Source organism: Amblyomma maculatum, chromosome 1, assembly GCF_055883805.1.
Source record: "Amblyomma maculatum isolate TAMU_Amacu chromosome 1, ASM5588380v1, whole genome shotgun sequence".
NCBI lineage: Eukaryota > Metazoa > Arthropoda > Arachnida > Ixodida > Ixodidae > Amblyomma > Amblyomma maculatum.
Window position 1 is genome coordinate 411,533,211 of NC_139344.1, and position 23,950 is coordinate 411,557,160.

Consider the following 23,950-nt stretch of genomic DNA (forward strand, 5'->3'; position numbering starts at 1 on the left):
TAGTGCACGTCTGAGATAGCCTTTTATGGGCGTTGGCTGGGACCCTGCCGACAGTACTTATCCCTATTTCCAAACTAACAAGGCTGGAATTAACGAGTATTTAGTTGCAAGCTACAGAGGTTGCGCAGAAGAAAGCTGGCAGCCGCCGCCGCGGCCATGCACTGACCTTGCCGTGGCCGCCATCCCCTCCCTCTAACGCCGCCGGCCGCCACGCCTGTTATGGCGCCATTTACATTGTACCCACTCTTCCATGGTTTTACCTGGTTCCATCTTCTGTTCCCATTTTGGACGTGCGCAGCCTCTAATTATGCATTCCTACCGCGGAGGTGTTTCTTTAGTCTTTTTTTTTTTACCGCGTGATGTGCGCCAAGCTAGCCAGGTATGGCGGCGCGTAGTTCGAATTATCCGCAGCGGAACCAACTCGCATTCGAATTAACGGGCTTTTTTATACACAGATCTCTATGCAGCTTGGCCGGACCAAGTAGTGTAGTTCGAATTATCGAGGTTCAAATTAACGAGCTTTCACTGTATATATAAATATTAGGTCCGTGCTTGCTCGGTATTTTACAGTAGTGGGACACATGGGAACAAGTTACGGTTCCGCAAAATATGATTTGTAGCAAGGGTCTGAAGACATATTTAGCAGTGAAAACACTTTTTAAGTCACACGCTGTGGCACCGTAAGAAGGTGAGTTCAGTTATGTCAAGCTAGTAAGCTTGCTGTTGTCTTGGACAGCACTTGAAACTGCCTGTGTAAAACATGCATGACGGAGGGCTGGGAATAGTTCCGATCAGGTTATCCTTATGGCCCAAGAGTACCAATGTGGATGTCATGGGATAAGTTCAAGTAAGCTAAAGGTAGTAGCATTTCACACCACGATAAATATGCAGCCTTCCCGTTCATCAATTTGATGTCGCCTAAGCTAAAAGCAGCAGATGCTCATGAGGCGAGATGCCTTCATTTTCCTTAACCTTTTAAAACGAGACCAGCTTTCAAAAGACACACACACAACATGCTTATAATAAAGGCAGAATCACTCTCTGTCGCTTCCTCATTTGCGCCTTCTGTCACCCTTTTAAGTTCCCCGTCTTTTGCCCCGGGAAACGTTTGACAGCACCGGTATAACGCGGAATGCAAACAGAACGAGGAACGAGAAAAAAACTGGGTGTACACGGTATTTTCGGCCGCATCACAATGCGACAGTCTGTGCTTTCGGCACCACTTTGGATCGGGGTAGGGCGGGCGGACGCACCCGAAACCGCACCTCTAGAAAAAAAGGACTGTGGATCTGTCTGCCAGGCAGGACACTGATCCATGCTGCTCGAGGGCATAAGGAACTAGGCTCGGATAGCTGCTTTGTCCAGGATTCTCTGTAAAAGAAAAAAAAAATGGAAGCAAAAACAAATGCAAAACAATTCAAGAGCTTGGGTATTGTCTATGAGCAGTGATGGTAATGCCAGTACATTTACTCCTAAAAACACAACCTAATTGGCTTAAACAGGCACTTGCCCTTCGTGCCTTCTACTGCACACCTTATTCGCAATCTTTTAGCACTTTGCTGTGAATTAGGTACATATGTCAGTGATCTGATTGGATAATTCGAGACCACTCTTCTTGCTGCTATTTCTAAAAGGCAGTTCTACTATAGCTATTTGTATTCTGTTGACATCCAAGTGCAGCAATGCTTAGAGCTTAGAGAAACATGCTTAGAGCAACAGTTCTCAGAGTGCGTGTTATCATAATATTACAGTGAAACCTTGAACAACAAACATGCATGTAACGAATTACTGGCTATACAGAACTCTTTCGGAATATTTTTGCCAAACACGCACACTATTTTTAATCCTCTGTAGTGTAGTGTCCTATGAAGACATCCAGTTGGCTAGCTGTGCAGTGCACAATCTTAAATCATGATTATTATATTTTTATATATATATTTTTTAGTTTTATGGCTACGCCAGATCTTCCCACTGCATGCCGCTGCATTTCCTATATCTCTAAAGAAGTTAACCTCCTCAAGAAAGCTTCCATGACTTTTGCAAAAATGTACAAAAAAGCTTTTTTGCAGTTGGGGAGCAAGGCAGAGAGGGTTTTCCAGGGTAGTGTTATTTTTCTTTACTTGACAACCACGAGAGAGTGTCCCACATATGACTGATGGAGTCACCATGACTCTTGGTCATTGGGGAAGTCCGTTTATGCTTAAGTCCCAAACTTGTGCAGCCCCTAGCATAATGTCTGTATAACCATTGATGCCCTCCCACTTAGCACAAAAAAACAAGTTACAGGATATTACAAATAGACATGTGCTTACACAATGTACTAAGTGTAAAGACAATATATTTTTGTTCAAATATAGCTAATGCTTTACACACAGTTTTGAGTCACAGTTTTGTGCGATGACCAGAGCAATGGCCCTGTGCCAGAGTCTGGGAGGAAAGAGAACTCACAGGAAAGAGCTGTGACTGGGCTCCCAGCCGAGGCTGAGGGACTCCTCAAAAATGACCACTGGCAAAGTCCTGCAACAGCTGCAATGTGTGACCGTCACAGCCCGCCACGTCCAGCATGCCCAGCTCATCAGGGGGAGCCAGGGAGAAACCTTGGCTGCACATGGCGCACACTGCAAACCTGCAACAATCACCACACCAGGAAACCATTGGGAAGGGCTATAAGCAGTGAGAGCAAACGCCTGCAGGTTGATCTAGAATCACCAGGCCATTTCCTGGAATGATACCGAGTCAAGTGATAACCAGAATATTGCCGAAGCGTTCAACGAGTACTTTGCCTCGGTATTTCTACGCGGTAGTGATGACAATAATCCAGAATTTTCAGGTTCTGGCTGTGAACTTCCGGACCTTTTTGTTTCTGAAGAAGGTATTCTTTCGTCCCTACTAAGCATAGATATAAAGAAATCTGCTGGTCCCGATGACATCCCAAATAATTTTCTTTTTAGGTACGCGGAGTGGTGCGCAAAATATCTGTTTATAATATTTAATGAAAGTCTAAGGCAAGGTGTCCTTCCTAATGATTGGACAGCAGCAAAGGTAATACCCATTTATAAGTCCGGAGATAAACTCAGTATTACTAATTACAGACCCGTTTCTCTTCTGTGCACCGCTAGTAAGGTGATGGAGCACTTTATTTTTAAGCACGTGATTAGCTTTCTAGAAAATAATAGTTTCTTTTCCGAAAAACAACATGGATTTCGGCGTGGCCTATCCACAGTTACACAGCTTCTACACATTACCAATGAGGTCATGGCAGCGCTGGACCGGGGCGGGCAAATAGACGTGCTTTTTCTCGATTTTCAGAAAGCGTTCGATCGTGTTTGTCACAATAGACTAAAACTGAAGCTACAATGCGTGCTAAAGAATGAACAAATTCTCCGCTGGCTTGACTCCTATTTATCTAACCGAACACAGTACGTCCGTATAGGAAACTCAATTTCTCTACCTGCTCCCGTACTTTCCGGTGTACCGCAAGGTTCAGTACTTGGACCCCTTCTCTTTTTAATTTATCTAAATGATTTGACCTTTGATTCCCCGGTACGATGCCGGTTCTTCGCAGATGATTGCATTGTGTATCATAACATTCAATCACTGCACGATCAGACTGCCATACATGATTACCTAACTGCAATCAATAATTGGTGTCAGTCCTGGCGCATGAACTTAAACGCGTCAAAATGCACACACATGGTCATTACAAGGAAGAAAACACCATTAATTTGTACATATAAAATCAACAATGTAGCAATTAAGCCGGTTGACAAATTTAAATACCTGGGTGTAGTAATTGACTCGAAGCTAACCTGGAATGCTCATGTTGAATATGTCGTTTCGGCGTCGCTAAGGAGACTATGGCTACTTAAACACCGGCTGAAGCATTGCACTAGTAGGACTAAACTCGCTGCCTATACGACACTCATTAGACCATTGCTCGATTACGCCGATGTTGTGTGGGATCCCCACACAAAAACTGCCATCAATAACATTGAAAACGTGCAAAAGAAAGCCCTTAGATTTATTTATAATACTTACAGTAGAAGAGCCTCGGTCACTGAACTCAGAACACGGTCCGGCCTCCCAACATTAGAATTTCGGCGTAGACTACATCGCCTACAAACGTTGTTTAATATAGTTAATAAACAAACAAAAATGGATTCCGACATCTACATCAATTTTAATAAGAGAAGAGAAACAAGAGGCAAGCATAGCAAAACAATTGTGATGCCACAGGCTAAGACTAGCGCTTATCGCTTCTCGTTCTTCCCTCGAACTATAGCAGAGTGGAATGCCCTACCGCAAGAAGTCGCCAATATGACCTCGGTCGAATCCTTTGCGTCTGCTGTGCACTCTTTGCAATGAAGTATGTTAATTTTAGAGTGTCCAGTCTCCTGTTTTTGCAGTTTGCAGATGTGTGTGTGTTTTTTTTTTTTTTTTTTTTTGTTCTTTTTAATGTTCTTTTTTGTAATTTTGTATAAGCTGCTTTTGCCCGCGCAATAATCTGTATTGCAAGTCATTTCCTTATGTTTTCTTGTCACTCACATTCTTGTTTACCTTGATTTGTAGTGCCGACTGTACTTACTCACTCCTGCTTGGACTGCCAAGAGGCAGTTGGCAGTATCAAATAAATAAATAAATAAATAATAAATAAATAAGAAATTGTTCAACTAATAGAACAGTGAAAAAAATTTGGCAAACACAATAAAAACTGGCTTAAAAAAGTCACATATTTCATCTTCCATCAGGTTTCTTCACAAGGAATACCGTAAAAATCGCACTATAGGTCGGACCGGAATATAGGTCAACCCCCTAATTGACCAATTCTAAAAATGAAAAAAATCTTTTTCAATGGCAAAAGTACCGAAAGACACTCTTACCTTGAAACAAATGCGACTCAGTCGGTTGCACAGTGGTGACAGTATTTATTTTCACTTAAATGCTGCTCGTATGTACACCCGGCCAATTTTTCAACAGTATCGCGTGACCATTGACCTGCGCATTTGTCGGCACCTTATCATCATGGCACGGAGCAGCGAAAGAAGCGAGAGTAAGCGCAAGTGTACACATGCGCATACCTCATTTGTTTCGCCACTCAGCACCGTTAACAAGGCGCTGACAAGCACGTGGGTCGATGGTCGCATGATGCTGTTGAAAAATTGGTCAGGTGTATGGTACACAGAAAAGACACGAAGTGCGCAAGCGTTGGTCTACTCAGAGTCATCCAAACTCGAGTTGGATGACGAGTGCCTGTTACTGCCCACGTCCCACAGAGCATCATCTTCTGTGCCGTCCAGCACGTTGCTGATGCTGCGTTTTCTAAATGCCTTTTGCACCATCTCTTTGGGCAGTTCCTGGCACACAGAAGTATGGTGTCGTAGTGCAAAGCCCTTCCTCTTCATGAAGCGCCGCACCCAGGATGGCGAGCCCTTGAACTGCGTCTTTATGACTCCCGAGGCACGCGCAATCTCTACCGCTTTCACGCGGATGCATTCGGCAGTCACAGGCAGCAACCTTGCACGCAGCTCCCGGACAAAATCCGCAACCTTGGCTTCTAGTTCTGGATACGGTGCAGTCCGCCCACAAAATGATGTTTTCTTCTGGTTGCTGCAAGTAGCAATACGCAGCTTACGACTCCGCTAGTACCGAACGGTCTTTTCAGATACTCCAAATTCACGCTGTGCCGCCAGGTTACCGTGAATCTCTGCATACTCAATCGCCTTTTTCTTGAAGGTGACGGTGAAATGCCGTCGGCTTCCGCTCATTTTGAAGCAAAAAAGTCAAAAGCTGGCTTTTAGCAGAATAACTCTAGACTATGGTGGCTAGCTCCAGACAACGGAAATGCAAAATGGCGATGCCACACCACGCTGCTGCTGATGGCAATGGTGATGGAGATGTGATGGAGGCTGTTGACTTCAGCCGCCCATTGTTGCAAGACCTCCGTAGTTTTTCCGCCAATGACCGGTATATAAGACGAGGGTCGACTTTTCGCCACAATTTAAAAAAAAAAAAATTCGACCTATATTCCAGTTTTTACGGTATATTAGCCAGCCATCCTGAACACGTACCGTATTCATGCGAATCTAAGACGGCCACGAATGTAAGACGACCCCCCCCAATTAACAACAATGAATAAGAAAAATTTTTTTTTTCTCCTTTATTGCAACAAACGAGTGCACCGACCATCACTCACTGTCACTGCTGCTGCTGGCCTCTTTGTCGCTATCGTCCCACAACATGTCATCTTCCGTGCCGTTGAGGTTGTTGGAAATTCCGCATTTCTTGAATGCGCGGACGACCATTTCATCCGGAATAGCGCGCCAAGCGTCCAGGATCCACCGCGCGAGCTGGGACAACGATGCTCGCTTTAACCTTCCGGTAGGCGTAAGTGCGGGTCCTCCTTGCTCCATCCACTCACAGTAATATTTACGAACATTGTCCTTCAGAGGCTTGTTCAGACAGACATCTAAAGGTTGCAGCTGCGAGGTCATCCCTCCTGGGATGACGACGAGGTCGCACCGGTTGTCTGCCATTAAAGCCTTGCTAGCGTCAGTGGCGTGCCCCTTGAATGCGTCCAGAACCAGCATCGAACATGGCCTCAGCAGCGCTCCTGGACGACGGAACCAAACGGTGCGGAGCCAGTCGTTGAACATCTCCGCGGTCATCCACCCCTTTTCATTGCAGCGGATGATGACACCAGCAGGAAAGTCTTCCTTTTTTGGCAATGTCTTCCGATTGAAGATAATGTAGGGGGGAAGCCTTCTACCGTCCGCAGTACAAGCTAACATTACGGTCACTCGTTGCTTTTCATTTCCCGTCGTCCGAATTTTCACGTCTTTAGAGCCAGTTTTTTGAACAGTGTAGTTGACCGGCATGTCAAAATGCATCGGTGTTTGATCTGCGTTGCCTATTTGCCCCAGGCTGTAGCCGTGTTGGCGTCGCAGCCCGATGACGTACAGCTGAAATGAAATTAACTTCTCTTCGAAGTCTTCTGGAAGCCTTTGGCAGACTGAAGTTCGGCGGCGGAGCGAGAATCCCGCGCGGTTCATAAAACGCTTCACCCAGCCTTTGCTAGCTTTGAAAATTGTGCGACTAATGCCACGCTCACGGGCCAATTCCCTGGCTTTCATCTGTATCATCTCGACGGTGACGGCGACACATCTGTTCCGGAGATCATTCACATACCGAGCCAAGTCTTCCTCGAGCTCTGCATGGCGCCCGCGTTGTGGTCCCGTAAAGGCTTTCCGCGAACTTGAGCACGCTGCCAAACTGCTGGCGTTTCGCAGCCACCTGCGCACGTTCACCTCAGAAACGCCGAAGCGCCTGGCTGCTTCCAGGTTGTTGCCAGTCTCGTTCGCAACAGCAATAACTTTCCGCTTGAACTGTGCCGTATAATGCCGCCTGGTTTCACTCATCATGAAGCGCGCGCAAAAACACCGCTCACATCCGCAAACAAAGAAGGCGCAAACAAGGACGCGGCACGGAGAGACGCAGCTTCCCGGATAGCGAAAGATGACTGAGTCTGACGCGCTAGTGGCGCTAGCACTGATTTCGCGGCGAGTGACATCATTTCGGACCAATCACAGGGAGCCGCTCCGCTTCTTTCCTCGCATCTTCGTTCCCTCTCCTTTCTTCACGCTCGGAGCGGAGGGAGCACGCGAGCAGAAGAAACGTAAAAGAGAACGACAGAACAGCGGAGGCTACCCAGTCGGGGGCCTTAGACTAGGGACGTCTAGGGGCGTGGTGGCTAGGGGACGCGGGCGGCCTTGAGTGGGTTTCGGGAGGCCACAATCTCTTTCTCTATGAGGCCACGGCCGTTTATTTTTTTATTTTTTTTTTGTCGCCAAGCTACCACCGTAGCACCTTGTGCGCTTCTGGCGTAAGCTTTTTTCTTTCGTCGCGTGGACCGATCTTCTGTTTTCAACCCGTTTTCAGACGGCCGCGAATCTAAGACGACCCCCCCAAACCGTGCACCATATTTGTGAAGAAAAAAGTCGTCTTAGATTCGAGTGAATACGGTAATTACAAAGATGTGCAAACACAATGCTGGGCTGCTGAAAGCAGTGCAACAAAGCATTCAATGACCTGCAATGACATGTTTTCACTGTGGTTTAAGATCCAATTTCAACTTTCAATGTTTTTCATGTACACTGTTTGAATCAATGTGTAGCTGCCATTGCAGTCAGATTTCAAAAGCACAAATTTGGACAAAGCAGCTAGATGCTAAACCACTAGTACTGCAGGCAGCTGACGGTGAGCCTACGTATCTAGCCTAAGTGTAAAACGCAACAGGGGTTCACTCTAACCAAGACTCGGCGCTACAGCCCAAATGTGCATTGTGACCGTCACATCGTCTTCGTTTGTACGAAGTGAGTTTAATTATTAGGCAAAGCCCTAACAAATAGGCTCGACTGTATTATGCAGTTCAATAGGCTTACAAATAACGTTTTTACTGCACAAGACAACAGTTTGACAGCAGAGGTTTCGTTTTCGCTACCCAGTGATGACAGACCCCCGTCACTTCCTTCCCCTCTTTTCTATCCCACAGGCGCAAGCCGGCCTGGTTTTGCAAACTGTCATCACAAAATATGCAGAGCTGCTCTCACCTGGCGTCAGGCAGGCTGCAAGCCTCCCGGTACTCCCGCAAGGCCTGTGCTGGGTGGACAGCAAAACTCTGGGTCTGGTTGTCGGTGCACACCAGCACTAGGTCAAAGTGGTGCCCCTGCTCCTTGGCCCACCGCAGGGGAAGCGACATGTCCACTGGACCCATCGGGGTCTGCGCCACACACGCGGCCCCATGAGAACACAGTCAGTTATTCCCCACAAGAAGTCTGCAGGACTATCTAATCTTGCCTCTTGCGCTGTCATTGGATCAGCGCCTCTCTACATTCCACTCAGCTACATCACACAGCACAAGACAAACAGATTAACAAGAGTGCACGAATGTATATGGCAACACATTCATGCACGCCAAAGATGTGAATGTTAGAAAGTGCCAAAGCATCTTAGAGTCGGGGCTGTGAGGCACAGCCCTGGCAGGAGACAGCAATGAATAAGGCTAGTTATAGCCGCTCTGATTACTCTAGCTTCCCAAGAATTCCGTTAAAGCATAGCGCGGTACACTTCTGTGAGGTATCACTGAGCATGTCCAGATCGCCCTGATGGTACTGCATGCTTTCCGGTGGCATGCACGTGTTCCGTGTCAGGACTGATCAGTGCACGCGCATAGGCAGTGCATAAACAGATCATGGTAGTGGATCGTGCCAAGCTGTAACTCTCTATTATCGGCCCAGAAACAAAATGCGAGACGTGAAGTAATGTACAATATTTAAAAGAGATTTATTTTTTTCCCAATTCACGGATTTTCAGACTAATTATTTGGACCATTTCTCGGGTCCCAGTGAGCCTGAAAAAATTGCCTGGTGACTATAATCTAAATGTGCGGCAGGCGCAGTGGGTCGTTTTTTGTTCAGTGATTGATACAGCATTTCTGAAAAGGAAGCTGCCAATCAGCATCTATTCTCACAAAAAAAGAGAGAAAAAAAAAAAGGCGTCTCGATTATAGCGCATATTTCCTTGACCTCTCCCACCACAACATACATCATAAGCAGTCTGAGCTGTAACTGGAATTCACTAGGGCGGATACTCGAGCAAAAATAACATCTTTCAAATAGGAATGACCAAGTGCCAAATGGAAGCAACGTCCCAAGCGAAGCACTGGATGTGCCGCAGCTGCAGCAGAATGACCCACCTCGCGCATGCGGCGACTGATGTCAGCCAGGCTCATCCGCGCATCCACCTCAAGCTGGACCAGGCCACGCGCCGCAAAGGCCACCGCGGTGACCGTGTCTCCTGTCCGCACCAACGCTTGGAGCAGCAGTGCCGATGCCTCAGCTGGTGTCACACCATCCAGGCCTCGGACACGCCCGTGGGTCATGGGGCCCCGCACGTCCACCGCCACGAGGTAGCGCTTGCCCGTCGCCAACACCGCCTGCGTGTGTATGCGGCCCGAGAAAATGCGTTTTACTTTTACGCTGGAATCTGCCCAAGCACAGCCCATAGAAATAAAAACATAACTTACATATTTAACAGTAATTATTAATTTTTATATTTTAATAATAAAATTTTAATAATAGTTCATATTTTTGAAAATGTTTTATTTTAATAGTTTTATTATTTCACAGTAACATAATAGTTTCGCAAAAGCTCATCTTGGTCCAGGGACCTAACCCTCTGATGGGCGCTAATATGAACATAATTACTCCGTTATGACAACTGCACGTTGCGAGGCGTTCATAAAATGACTGGATATCGTCTTACTTCATCCTCTCCTACTGTGAAGCGCTGCAGATGCAGATCTGGGGATACATCTATCTCCCATGTATTGTGCACATGTGTGCAATGCAGCCTGAGAAAAACTGAGAATTGGTTTATAAGAATGTGCTGCTATAGGACATAATCGAGAGGGGGAATAACTTTTCTTTCTTTCTTTCTGTATTTTTCTTGAAAATACAATAAAGATATGTCCAACATTTTTGGACCCGTAGCCATAGGCTAGTTATGGGCCCAAGAAATGAAATACAATGATGCAGACACTTCGTCACATGCATAATACAAACTAATACTTATTCCACTGGAGTTATGAATCTGCGCTTTCACCTTCACTTTTATTTTTTTTATGATTTGTTTTGTGAGAAAATTTGTTATACTTAGGCAAAAAAGTCATAACAGTTGCCTGCCCGTATCTACTCTCTTGCCACCACGATTTACTCAATGCCCAGCAGAAAGTGGAAGTTTTTAGTTACACCTACGCCACCTTTCTAAGAGATACAGTAAAACCTCGTTACAAGAGACACTAAAAGGACCCGAAAAAGTTATTTCTTGTAAGCAAGGTCTCTTGTAACCAAAAATTCTAAAAGCACTGTGTTGATCAGTTTAGTGCACATCAGCATATAAATATATTCACACACATCAACAGGGTATTGTTTAGGAAAGCTTAAATAGGTTATTCATACTATAGTATGTATGAGTTTGTGAGTGCAGAGTGTATTCCTTTCCAAATTCTGGAGGTAAAGCACTTCACTTTGCAAGCCTTCCTGCTGCTCTAGTACCTTTGAAGCACTCTTACACGCTCGTCACCCTCAGATGCTGACACTTTTCTTCTGAAATGTCCTCGTTGTCATCCACTGTGGCACATGTGCAATTTACTTGCACGAGAATTGCACAATCTGTAAGCTCTTCAGGAGCACACAAGATCCACATCTGCAGATACTAATTCCTCAAAAGACTCCGGTACATCAGCACAATGCTCGCCCAAGCTTCAATTTCAAGGAAGCTTTCCACAGTATCCATATATGGGCTCTCTTACATCATGTCACAACATTTAAAGCTTGCTTGTCTGACAGTTTTTCGCAGCTTCACTTCTCAAGCCATTCCAGACACCTGAAACCACCTGTACAGCAAACTTCGCATCAATTACTATTGTACAGTCTTGGCGTTCTACTAACCTTGTTTTGCACAGCAACTTGACAGAGTGCATAATGCCTTTGTATGTTAGTTGAAGGTAGCGTGTGGAGTTTGAAGGGAAAAAATAACTTTGGTGGCTTTGAGCACGAGAATTTTGGTGCTACTAGAAGCATTATCCACAAAGACAAAGACATCAGGATTCTGAGCGTTCATCCTGTGATCAAATTTTTACAGCGAGGAGTTAAAAATGCTGCATGTCATTCATGCATTCTGATTTGCTTCGTAGGTGACAGTAATGCGATGCCAGTGGCTGAAACAACGGGGTCATTTTGACTTTCCAATCATGGGGAAGCCCTCCTTCATAGTTCCTGACATATTTCAACAAAAATGATGCTGACATGAAATAGAATTTAGCTAAAGGAATCTGAAGTGCATCATGTATGAGTTGGTATGCTTCAGTTGCATTGCATGAGCACACTTGACTTGTGTCTCTTCTAAGTAGTGAAGAATTTACTCTAGGGACCTGAAAAAGTTGTCCTTAGCAACCGAGTGTCTGTTGTAACCATTTCTCTTGTACGCAATGTTGTTAACATGGCAGACATAAGAAAACCAACCGAACCATTTTCAGATGTCTCTTATAACCGAGTGTCTCTTGCAATAGTGTCTCTTGTAATGAGATTTAACTATCACATTTACAATGTGACAGCAAACATACTTGCCAACTTTGCGAGATCAAAAAGTGGGACATCTTTTGCAGGGACCTTGCAGTAGGAGACTCCTAGTTTGAATAATCTGCCAGAGAAGTTTTGCATAAAGCATGGTCCACACTGATGGCTCTTCACCAGCTGCAGATGTTGGGGGTTTTGTTGCTCATTAATGAGCATTCTGTAGTAGTTCTAGTTTGCAAAATTTTCTCCTTTTCTCGATGCCATGAAGCATGAAATTCAAAAGTAAAATATACAAAAACTTCTGCTACTATCTCTGATTGGGCCATGACTTTAAGCACATGAGAATTTTAAGTTTACGCTGTGCACCGCACACAGGCCGCCTAGCTTACCCTAAGCCTAAACACAAGCAACCGCAACAGCAAATATGAAATGCAATCAGCCACAGGTACTTTGGCTTTGACCTGATTTGGCTTTGATCGGCTGCTTAGCCGTTGATGCCAATGGTGCTAGCATGGCCATTTGTGGTCATGTTGGCAATTACAATGCAGCTGCAAATTCTGTACTGCCAATTTCCCAAAAACCCTTCTTACAAAGAGAGGGGCAACTTTTCGGAAAATATACAGTGTAGTGGACGCACAATTGGGAAGGTCAGTAAGAACGGGAGTCTAACCCAGGAGAGGAAAGCAACGCCCTCTTCTGTCTCTGCTAATTCGACAAACCTCCTCCCACTTGAAGGCAGAGGTGTAGGCGAGAGGAGGAAAGTCTCTCCTTCTTTTATCTCTCTCTATCTCTTGTGTGGTGTACGTGTGCGTGAGCTCCCCCGCCGCTTTGCCTGTGCCTTGGACACCCAGACTTTGCGTCACCGGTTGCTTTAGGATGCTGTTCCTTCACATATCCGTAACGTCGTCATGTCAGTGCAACGACACCTATGGCAATGTTTGGTATTGTGCCTGGGACGCCGCAGCAGTGTGGTTTCGCTTGTGCGACTTTTGCCGACCATCGAGCACCATGAATCCTATGCGTGTTGGCGCATTACAGTCACGGTGGTGATTATTTTTATTCGCGACCTTCGTGTGTGATGGTGCTTGTTTACCACCACTACATTAGACAATGAAAGTGAGCACCGTCCCTGGCCTTTGAAGATTCCCAGGAGCCACCGTAAAGCAGTGTTTCACTTTGGACGGCGGGCTTATGCGTCGGGTCTTCGGAAACATGTTCGGATATGATTCAGATTAACACAATAGTTGAATTCAAAATGGATAACAGCCGACACGTGGGAGAAGTGGTCTGAGCACAGCGAGGCAAGTGCTCTAAGCGACCTTTCACCTGTGATGCACGTATTTTATATATGCTGCGTTTTAAAAAATGTTGCGCTATTCTTAAAACAAAAATTCAGCTCGCGTGCAAATTTTCAATAAGAGACATGCAAATGTTGGGTCGCGTATTTGTGCACTTTCTTACTGCTGCTGCAAACATTGTTCCCGAGGGATGTTGCTTGCATTGCACGCATATGTGCGGCAGCTCTCGCAAGCTCCCTTTATTAATTCCCTTTTTCGCCTACTTTGCCCCTGCAGCTGCGAACTGATCGCAGAGTACTGCCTAGTGTGATCAGCTCGCAGCTGAAAATTGAATGATATTACATTACTTTAATGATAACTTTCTAGGACTATATGCGCAGTCAAGCCAAGATGGTTGCGGCGAGCCAGTGTGGAATAACAAGTTTTCTTGACTGCACGATAGAACCACATGGTTTCACTGAAGGCAGGTGCCTAACTTTAGATAATGTATTACCTGATGTAAAACAAATAACAGTAACACACCAGAGACTGTCAGCACGTGTCTGTAAATGTCCATCGTGCGAGTAAAAAACTGCAGATGCTTGTCGCTAGTCTCTAGGGTGAACTTTTTAGCAAATGTGAAGATTGCTAGCGTTGGGCATCCCAGCAAACCGGAAAAGTCAGAAAAATGTGAGCATGTCTTAGGTTAAATGCTGCAGTGTTAAAGGGACAGAACACTGGAATTTAGGTCTCAAATTTTTTTTAGCCGCAATGGGAAGATTGATGTCTAAAACGTTCGATTCCACTGTAGACAATTTTTACCAGTAATTTTTCGATCAGTGAATGCGCCCGTTTTTATGTAGTCCGATGCTGGAAACCATGTGCAGTGACCGGGATGACGACTGGTGGTCGACAAAAAAGACGTACAAAAAAAAAAAAAAATATATATAAATTTCACTCGCCAGGCAGTAATTAGACATCTTTTGCTTAGAGTAATGTTCTTTTCAGTTTCATACTCAAGGCTGCTATGGTACAATAATGCACGCCTCGTCGCCGAAAGTTTTACTGGGTACTATCATCGCTTTATTAACAGAATTACAAACCCTGTGGCGCCATCTAGGGCAAAACCTGAAAGCATGCCTCTCGCAGTGCGAAAGGAAGAGTGTTTTTATTTAAGGACGCAGTGCAGAAAGCGTAAAATACTATAATGAATAATAACTTGCGAATATCAGCGATATTTTGTTGACATGCAGTCACGTAGGGTACTACACCACAAGTAATAGGGCTTTTCCGTAGAGCCTCAGTTGGTTTTATGTAATTTTCAATGACAAATTAAAATTGCAAAGCCTCTTTTCTTTGATATTGTAAGTATTCGCCCTGTACTATATAAGGCATGGTCTTTTCATCTCCACCATAATCTCATGAGATAATTTGGCCAGTGTTCTGTCCCTTTAAAGGTAAGTAGTAAGGCTTTGGGAAATCACTGCATGACACAGAAAGTTAAAATGCTTTCCGATGGTTTCACTTTCAACAATAGTTTGCATAGATATCAATTCAGGAAGCAGAAGAGAGGATAACCGATGGTGACTTAGGGTAACCAATCGGATTCCAAGAAAAGGAAAGCATAGCAGGGGGTGGCAGAAAGTTAGGTGGGCGGATGAGGTTAAGGAGTGTGCAGCGGTCAAGTGGATGCAGCTAGCACAGGATCGGGTTAATTGGAGGAATATGGGGGAGGCCTTCACCCTGAAGTGGGCATAGTTCAGCTGATGATGATGACTACTTCAGTTCAACAAGCAGCATCCTTGTACACATATTGTTGCACAGACTCCTTCAGGACGTTGGAGTGGTTGAGCGGGTGCACAAAAACCAAGTACTATGGGTGCACAACTGCTATGTTTAGGGCAATGTATTCGTTCCTTGCTTCCATTACTATGCAGCATCGCTTCGGCATGAGCAAACACCATGAAACCAAGCATCTGGTGCAAGTGCTTGCTTTTTTTTTTTGCTCTGCAAAGGGCTGCTCAAGTGTTTCGAAACCATTTTCTTCAAGTCTGTGCATTTCAATATGAACTTGTGCATGTCTTCCGAGCCTTCAACGAGTAGTAGATGCAATTCAATTCATTAGTCAATTCAATTTGTAGTCATGAAACAAGTAAAGTGCTATTTACAATAGGGTCTAATATGCAAACTTCCCCTCACCAGTGAGTCAACTCAACCCTTGGCTTGCTGCATTATTTTGTTTCTTGCCCGCTGGCTCCTACTTCCTCAACTGTATGTCTATAGCATGGGGGCAGGAATGCCTCAGATGTTTTTACGCATGACCTCTCCTGTACAGCAGCTAGCAGCTGCCATCACTACCATGTCACCACTGTTTTTCGTGTTTTGCACTGCCTGCTGAATCCTGTGTTGTGCAATGCGGGGAAACCAACTTAAATTTCGTTTGGTGCTTCAACGTGAAGCAAAAGCTTGAAAAAAATTTAGAAAGCACTGTGGAGTCTACAATGCAGAAATACGAAAGCCTGAGCATTGCTGGTGCACACAGCTTGCTCTCATTATCATTATCAACTAAATGCACAGTCATTATCATTGCTAATGTCATCATTGTCATTATCACTAATTGCAGCGTCACTGTTATCGCTACCCATCCTCACCATAGACAAAAAGAATTATGATGCATGTTTCACGATTCTGCGATGGCACAGTTGGTTGAAGTGCTTGGCTGGGGATCCGAGGGATGCGGAGGTTCGATTCTTGAAGGAGCCGGGATTTTTTTATTTATTTTTTTTTAACTACTGATGCATGTTTCATGATACCGCGATGGCACAGTTGGTTGAAGTGCTTGGCTGGGGATCCGAGGGATGCGGAGGTTCGATTCTCAATGGAGCCAAGATTTTTTTTAATTTATTTTTTTAACTACCACATTCAAGGTAGACAAGGAGAATTATGATGTGTGTTTCACGATCCCAGGCAAGATGCAGTTGGTTAAATTGTTCAGCTGGGGATCCAAGGAATTGAGGTTCCATTCCAGGTGGAGAACGGATTTTTATTGTTCTCATGACGTTACTTTTGGTTTCAGGTGATGAGATCATTTTAATGACAGCTATAGTGTGACCGAACGAACGCTGACAGTGTGAGCCATTAACACTTTCCTGCCTGTGGAAAATGTGGTGGATTTTGGGTGGTGTCATAATTTTTTAACAAAACTTGCTTGATACAAGAGTGTCTGTATAAAACTGCAGAGGAGAAATTCTTTTTCACAATAGTGTTAATGACAATCCAATATATTTATCGAGTAAGTGATGAAAAAAAAAACTAAAAAAATATTGTAGCTAAAGAATGCACAAAAGCATCAAAGTTCCTTGACACAAATAAGACATCAAAAACATTTTAATGTGTACGCTTTTTAAAACAAGGACCAATGCAACATTGAAGCAAATTCTAGCTTTCTGTGTACTGCATTTGCTGTATTAGGAAAGAAAACAGTAGTCGAAGTCAACTACGCCGAGGTTGACCCCTGGCTGTCTTCTAGTGGAAAATATGACTCTCTGCGCTCGCGGCTGCAAATAATCCTGCCTGAAAGCCATTGACACCCTACAGGTAACAGTTGTAATCTTCAAAACACTGATCTCTTCCGATCAGCGCGCAGCAAAAGCGGAACTTTTCAGGGCGAAAGCGAAACTTATCGGGGCATGGCCGTTGACATTCTGGGTCGGTTTGACGCAGTTTCGCTGTCGGTGCTGAAGTCTGAAGAGCTGAATTCGTCTTCAGAGTGCTGTTAAAATCCAAAAACGAGCTCTCAGATGCTTCAACTTCCATAGAAATGCGCCATTACAACACAGCAGCAGCACACTATGCTGACTCCCTGATGTAAACAAGGAGCTCCAATCACCTGACTCTGGAGACCATCTGTACTGGCTTGGCACAGTGGAAAAAAGTAAAACCAAAAAAAAAGTTGAAAGAAGGGTTCCTCTATTTCTCACTGGATGATGCCACTTGTCAAGAAGTGCTTCGAAAGCGGGAAGATTCGAATCGTGAAACCATCGATAGCAGGCTATTGTTGGGATTAGGTGCGGGCAGCAAAGTGTTAAAGGTATACAGAACAAATATTTAAGAATATTGAGAAAGCACGACAACTGCTTTCTTAAGACATGATTACGCTAGTAAAGACACATAATTCGGGTTAGTTTTGTGCGGATGGCTGTATGTTTTACGTTTTCTGAGCGGCCAATGGGTCAGAAGCAGTGCGCTCCCAACTGTGCATCGGCAGACGCGGTGTCACATTTACCCATAGCAACCTCATGGCCTCGCGGCCCCAACGCCGTAGCCCCCACACCTGAAATTGGATGGAAGTTGGTTGACCGGCTACGTGCAGTGTCAGCTCCCCCGCGTCACGCCGTGCACAATGCTGCGGTGAATGGAATGCTGCAGACGAATGAAGTCAAGGGGGACGCATACGGAGGACACGTATTGCGGACAATTGTTAGCACGTTGGGAGAGAAGGATGAGTTGTGTGCAGCGTGGTTTAAAGCTGCACGCTGAGTCAGCTGTCCCGTAGAAACATGAGCAGCAGTTTTAGGGCGCATTGCATTTTATATATAAAAAAACACATACAAAAAAAAAAACAAAAAGCGTCCGTCTGTGCACTTTGTGTCACAGAGGAAGGAAAAGATGAGCGGGTGCGACCGCTCGCAATGGGGGTGGCTAGGGAGGCATGAGGGAGGCAGGTAAAAGTGACGTGATATCCGGTTTCGTCAAAGCTTTCACAGGCTACTAGGTGCGGTGATTTGAAAAATATCATTAAAATACTTCCTCTCCACTCGTTTCTGCTCATAAAGAGTGTTGTTTTGGCCACTCTCAATGCGATAGCCACTATCTGCTCTAGAAATCTTGGTGGCAATTTTTTTGCTCAGTATACCTTTAAAGGCTTTCGCCAAAAACTCTTCCTTGTTGTCATCCCTTATTGGCTAAAGCACGCAGCTCTTGCATGTCTTTCTGATGAAATCGTACACCATAGACATCAACTACAGTCAACTATTTTACGACTGACCCGTTTGTTAAGGTAAGGCTTGACTGCATGGCTATTGTCGCAAAATGCCCTGGTGGCTCTGCCGCTTAGCAGAAGACGACGAGCAGGGAGAAGGACCAGTCACCTTGAATGAGTGTTCGTGCAGGGTGGCTATGACATCATCCAGTTGCTGGGATGATGGTGGCCGGTGGTGTTGCTTGGGGCGACTGGCCTCCAGGTGGCGCTTGAGGGCGTAGGTCTCCAGGGGACTCAACGAGGGTGGTTTCTGCTCTCCGGCTGATCGGAGCCGCTCCCGCAGCAGCCCCACCAGGGGACCTCGTGACAGCAGGCCTGCCCGTGAAAGCCGCGGCACGTGCAGAACCAGCTCAGACAGGGGGAGCCGCCGTGCCAGGGAAAGCCATACCTGGCCACCACAGCCAAGCCAAGGACGAAAGAAGGGAAGGAAAATGCGATCAATGGGCAATACAGAAGGAAAAGTAACCGGGACATCAGTTCGCTGCGGACCACACTGGCATAATTTCAAACAGCTGGTGAATTTAAGGAAAAGTAACCGGGACATCAGTTCGCTGCGGACCACACTGGCATAATTTCAAACAGCTGGTGAATTTGCTGATACAAGCCAGCTCCTACTGCGAATATATATGTGAATCGGATGATTAAGCACTAGTCTCAGTCACTGTTTGCAAGCCCTGCAGATAGCGCAGTGTCAAGGCTTTCAACCCAACCTGTTCAGAGATAACCTGGATAGGGCCATTTAAACTTATGCAAAACTTCTACAGTCAAATCTTGTTACTACGAACATCACATTAATGAATTTTTCAAATTAACGACTTTTTAATTCCCAACAGATTCCCTATATTTTCAATGATAAAATATTTCAGAATTATCAATTTCAATAGAGCGTATATTTCAGAATAATGTACATATTTTTTTTTCTATAATGTAGGAAAAATGAGTATCATGAATTCGGCTAAATTAACACCGCAGCTTGCAACTCTCACTAGAAACCGCCATTTATGATCCGTGGCTGCCTTTTTTTCCTCCTGCGCCAGTCATTTGTTCGCGCCATTCGCGTGTGCTGGAAGGCTTTTCTTTTTTTGTGGATTATCTTATTGCAACGTTTGCGAGAGATCTGACAATGATTGCAGCCAGCGAAGGTGCCAAGAAGATACGAAAGCAGCTTTCGATGCAAGAAATCATGCAAGGAAAAAGCGAATCGGCCTCTGCAGACAGCTAGTATTTCCTCATCGACCAACGCGATCATTTTGAAAGACCGAGAAGACATTTCAAGGAACACCGAAGGTGAGGTCATGTCGAACTGTGATGTTTTTTTAGTGCATGGACAATGTCGGTGCTTGGCAGGTGATAGGTCGAGAGAGAGGAAACCCCTAAATGCCGCTTGCCACTGCCGACAGGTAGAGAATTCACACAGATGCCAATGTGGGACAGTGTTTGCCTTCACGGAACACTTAATGTTACTACAACGAAGCTTTTTTCATTACGGCTTGCAAGGCCGGCTCTTGAAAACAAGATTAATGCAGTAATGAAGGCAAAAGCCGCTGAAAATAAGTGGCCCACCAGTATTCTAAAAAGTTTGCACCAACAATAGGCTCTACCGCAGTAGTGTAACAGAGCAAAGACGACCCTGCAAATTGAGGCAATGTTCTGCTAAAACTACTGACAAAGTCTTCCTCAAGGCAGACATGTCAGGTATAGGTTTTGTCAAAAATATACAGCCCAAGGGTTTCACTTCTAAGCCCCGTAACGGAGCTCATTGCACTTCTACAGAGTTCAATATCTTGTAGATGACAAACCTCGTCCTCACTGAACTCAAGCTTACATGTATATTCCAGTACTACTTCTAGGAGCCCTATTACAAGGCTGAGAAGTGAACCCCTTAGGCCATATATTTTTGACTAAGACTGTACATACACCAACAGCCCAAGCAATTGATGTGTAACCCCTATCTTCTTTTCCTGAGGTTGTCCCTAACAGAAAAAAGTATAATAACAGGCAGCTCATACAAGAGGGTAAAACTCGTTTAGAAGCGTCTCCTGTCAACTGAACTCCCACAAAGAATGGAGGCCTCTTCTACATTGGAGCCGTAAATGCTCGTCTTCAGCAACTCTCACTAGAAGGTAGCTTCAATGCTGGTGAGAACCTTACTCCCCCACCCCTTTCGCCCCATATAATCTTACCTCCTTGGAGCGCAGCAAGTGGGGAGGCACGTGCTGCAGGGCCAGCTGGTGCTCCTCCACAAGGCGGGCGGCCAGCTGCTCATCCTTTGTATGCCGCACCTCATGCACTGCCTTCAGGTAGGCCAAGGCTTCCTGGGCCTCTCCCTCCTCCTCTGCGCTAGATTTTTTATCAGCCTCCTGCTCTTCCACCATCTTGATGGCTGCCGGCAGTCCCCGCGCCAGATAGCGCAACACGACCGCCACTCCTGAAACCGCACATGCACACACCACTGCGACATCTACAACAAATGCTACTGCTATATGTTACCTTAAACATACCTCAACTGCCCCTGCAATCTACATTGAAAATTGGCTGCTAGAACTGGCATTTAATCCAGCAACTTTGGCCTCAACAGCCAAATGGCATAGGAGACTGACTTCATTTATGAGAACAGAGCACCAGAAGCTATGGAAATGGCTAGTCCCCTGAGGCACTAGGTGAACTGCTGTGTTTTCGCTTGTGACACTTCGAATCTTGCTCGGGAATGAACTCTTGTATGCCTGCAGGATACTCACGCCATAACAAGAAAACAGTGCTCAGGTTGGCATTACTCCCGTTGTTATGGCAGGAATTGTTGCTGACATATGGCATGGTTGAATGACAGTAGTATACTAAGCATGAAAGTGTCCCAACTCCAGTGTGCCCAACGCACAATTTTTACAGGTATTTAATGAATCCAGAAACAAGAAAAAGAACAAGGCCTGTCATTAGGTAACACAGTCACATGCGGACTTCCTTATACAAAACAAAAATAGGACTTTTTTGTGCACTTTTTATTTGCACAGATATTTTTGTGTGCTTTACTGCTGAACAATAAACAGATGTTTTACAAAAACTCATGCTTTTGAATATGAAAGGTCCCATAAACGATATTCATATATAATCACTTTATAATTATTTGAATTATAGCGACAGTCAGTCACGAAGTGCTAAAGTGACTAAGTGAAATGCAAATGACAGAGGCATCTTTTTTATATACAGTTCTTACTTAAAATAATTTGCTATACACAAGTGTATTTGGTTTTGCAGACGCTCGTTTCCCAAAAGAAAATCATTCTCTCCGCACCAGGAAATCATGACAATAGCTACCGGAAGAATAAATGAAACATAGGGCTTGCAGGACCAAATGACACACTTTTGCTTATTGGTGCAGAGTTTTTTCCAAACAAAGTAAAAGAAAAGTGTTTTTTTTTTTTTTTTCTTCTACAAAAGTGCCTCTCGAAGATCATAAATTGCTGCATGGTAGGCTGCCAACTTGTCATTTACAGAAAGAAAGTCCCGCTCGATATGAGATGTTTAGCTGAAGGACATCTGGTTAAGCCAATGTCATTCATTTTGCGCGCTAACAGCAAGACGAATATGAGTCCCTGCAAGCAAAGCGAGCAGAATATGACGTGGAAACAGTAAGGGTAGTCAAGTAAGCCTGCAGCCCACTGAATTTGTTCCACCCAAAAGCACAGAAGATCGCATAATATGTGTGGCGAATTTGCTTTGTCTCCTGCTAAGCAGTGGATAGATGACTGTGAAGTCTGTGGTGAAATAGACACCGCCACATATCCTTACCATTGTTTTTAAATTACTTCTTTTGTAGTGTGCTGTGGGGCAGTTCTTTGTAATTAATCGTTTTTTTGCATTCTGCTTTCAAGTAGATATTGTTAGAACCACCGAGCGCACATTAGGAATTCGCATCGATCTCTTGCCTCCTGGGTGACTGACACACAGAGGATGACTGGGAAAAGGCCATCATTGATGGCCCATCGTGTTTTTCAGCCATTCGGAATTTGAAAATATGATGAAGCACTGGGCTCGTGGTTCATGAGTTGGCTTAGCCATGTCAGACCTTCATATTATGGCCAACGGCCAATCTTGGCCCTAGTTGGTTCAGTAAAGTGTACTGCTCTGGAGGTCATGGTTTATCTTGCTTTGAACAAAATGACCAATGGGGAATTCTTTATACGTGTTCCCTGAAAGCCCGAAAATGGGTATTAAAGGAGATGTGCAAAGAGTTTTTTTTTTTTTTTTTTTTTTTGTTAGGGGAGGTGGGCGACTCCTCCCCTCTGCACCATTCAACTTCCCCCCTAAGCTAGGATAATAATTTTGTTAAAGAAAAAACAGTGGCAGTTCTCAATCCACAAACTAGCAGGAAAAATACAGCTGACAGCCAAAAGAGCAGGAAGTTGTGGAATGGTGGTTGAAACGAATTGCAGTACTGCGAAAAGCTTGCTGGCAAGCACACGAGCACAGGGCGACACGTGACAGCATAGCTTTTCCTACCTGGCCTGTGTGCGGGTGGTCGAACATGAGCCAGTCGCAGCAGGTCAGCGTGCGTCCATCGGTGGCGCCGCACCACTCGGGTAGTCTGCGCTGCCAGCCGACGGGCCCCGCTTTCGCCATTTTCTACCTCGCCGGCCGTATACCAGCGTGACACTGCCCGACGGTGGGCCCGGCCCCAGCCCGTGCCTTCGCTCACCTCCTCGAGGTAGCGGGTGACCGCAAACAGCTGTGCGGGACACCTGCACACCTGCGATGTCACCTCTGGTCACAAGTCCATCAAGAACAGGCTCCCAAGAAGGGAGTAAGCTTTGGAGAAAAATGCACTGTCTTAAAAGCAGCACAGGTGGTTGGCAGTGTTGGGCAACTTTTAACATTCGATATGAGCGTTGGCATGCAGAAACTGCTGTGTTTACACCCACAAATGATGCTTTTTGTCTCCTATCATTTTCCTCGCAACACTCTGCATGTTGTAGTCAGAACCAAGACACGAATATAATATCGTTTTTTTTTTTTCCTTTTCCCAAAGCTTTCTGAGATGGTTACTGCAACCTCCACAACGCTCTGCCTGTTGTACCTGGAGCCAAGGCATGAATGCAATGTCTATATTTTTTTCCTGATGCTTTCTGAGATCATTACAGCAACCTCAAACATTAGGCTTCTAAGCTGGGACGAGGAGCCAAGTTCTTTTTTTTGCCACATTGGTATGCACTGGCAGAGTGAGTGACGGAGGAGGCATGCATGTGCCATAAAACAGCAACGAGGAAATGATAGGAATAGTAACAGTCTCAATTTCAGCTGACACTTTGAATATGCTGTAACAGAGGCAATGGGGGAGGGAGAAGAAGAGGGGAGAAAGAAAGAGGAGCCATAGCGCAGGGCTCCAAATTGATTTCAACCACATGAGGTTATTTTCAATGCGCTCTGACACTGAACAACATATAACCATCTTATGCATATCCTGGCCATTAAAACGCGGATGCCACAAAACGCAGAGGGTGCAT

At 45.1% G+C, this 23,950-nt stretch overlaps 1 protein-coding gene across 2 annotated transcripts in view; it reads right to left on the reverse strand.

The window, feature by feature from the left end:
• Window positions 1-316: 316 nt before the first annotated feature.
• The window catches only part of LOC146208941 (RNA-binding protein Ro60-like), a 29,660-nt gene continuing 6,026 nt past the window's right edge, over window positions 317-23,950 (reverse strand). For both annotated transcript variants that reach the window (XM_084596607.1, XM_084596614.1), the window contains exons 3-9: window positions 22,950-23,196; window positions 20,636-20,880; window positions 18,562-18,840; window positions 9,752-9,991; window positions 8,607-8,776; window positions 2,449-2,626; window positions 317-1,371 (exon numbers count right to left, since the gene is read on the reverse strand). In XM_084596607.1, coding sequence (XP_084452733.1) covers window positions 2,494-2,626; window positions 8,607-8,776; window positions 9,752-9,991; window positions 18,562-18,840; window positions 20,636-20,880; window positions 22,950-23,196 — 1,314 coding nt within the window. In that variant the 3' untranslated portion in view covers window positions 317-1,371; window positions 2,449-2,493. The remainder of the gene's footprint in view (window positions 1,372-2,448; window positions 2,627-8,606; window positions 8,777-9,751; window positions 9,992-18,561; window positions 18,841-20,635; window positions 20,881-22,949; window positions 23,197-23,950) is intronic.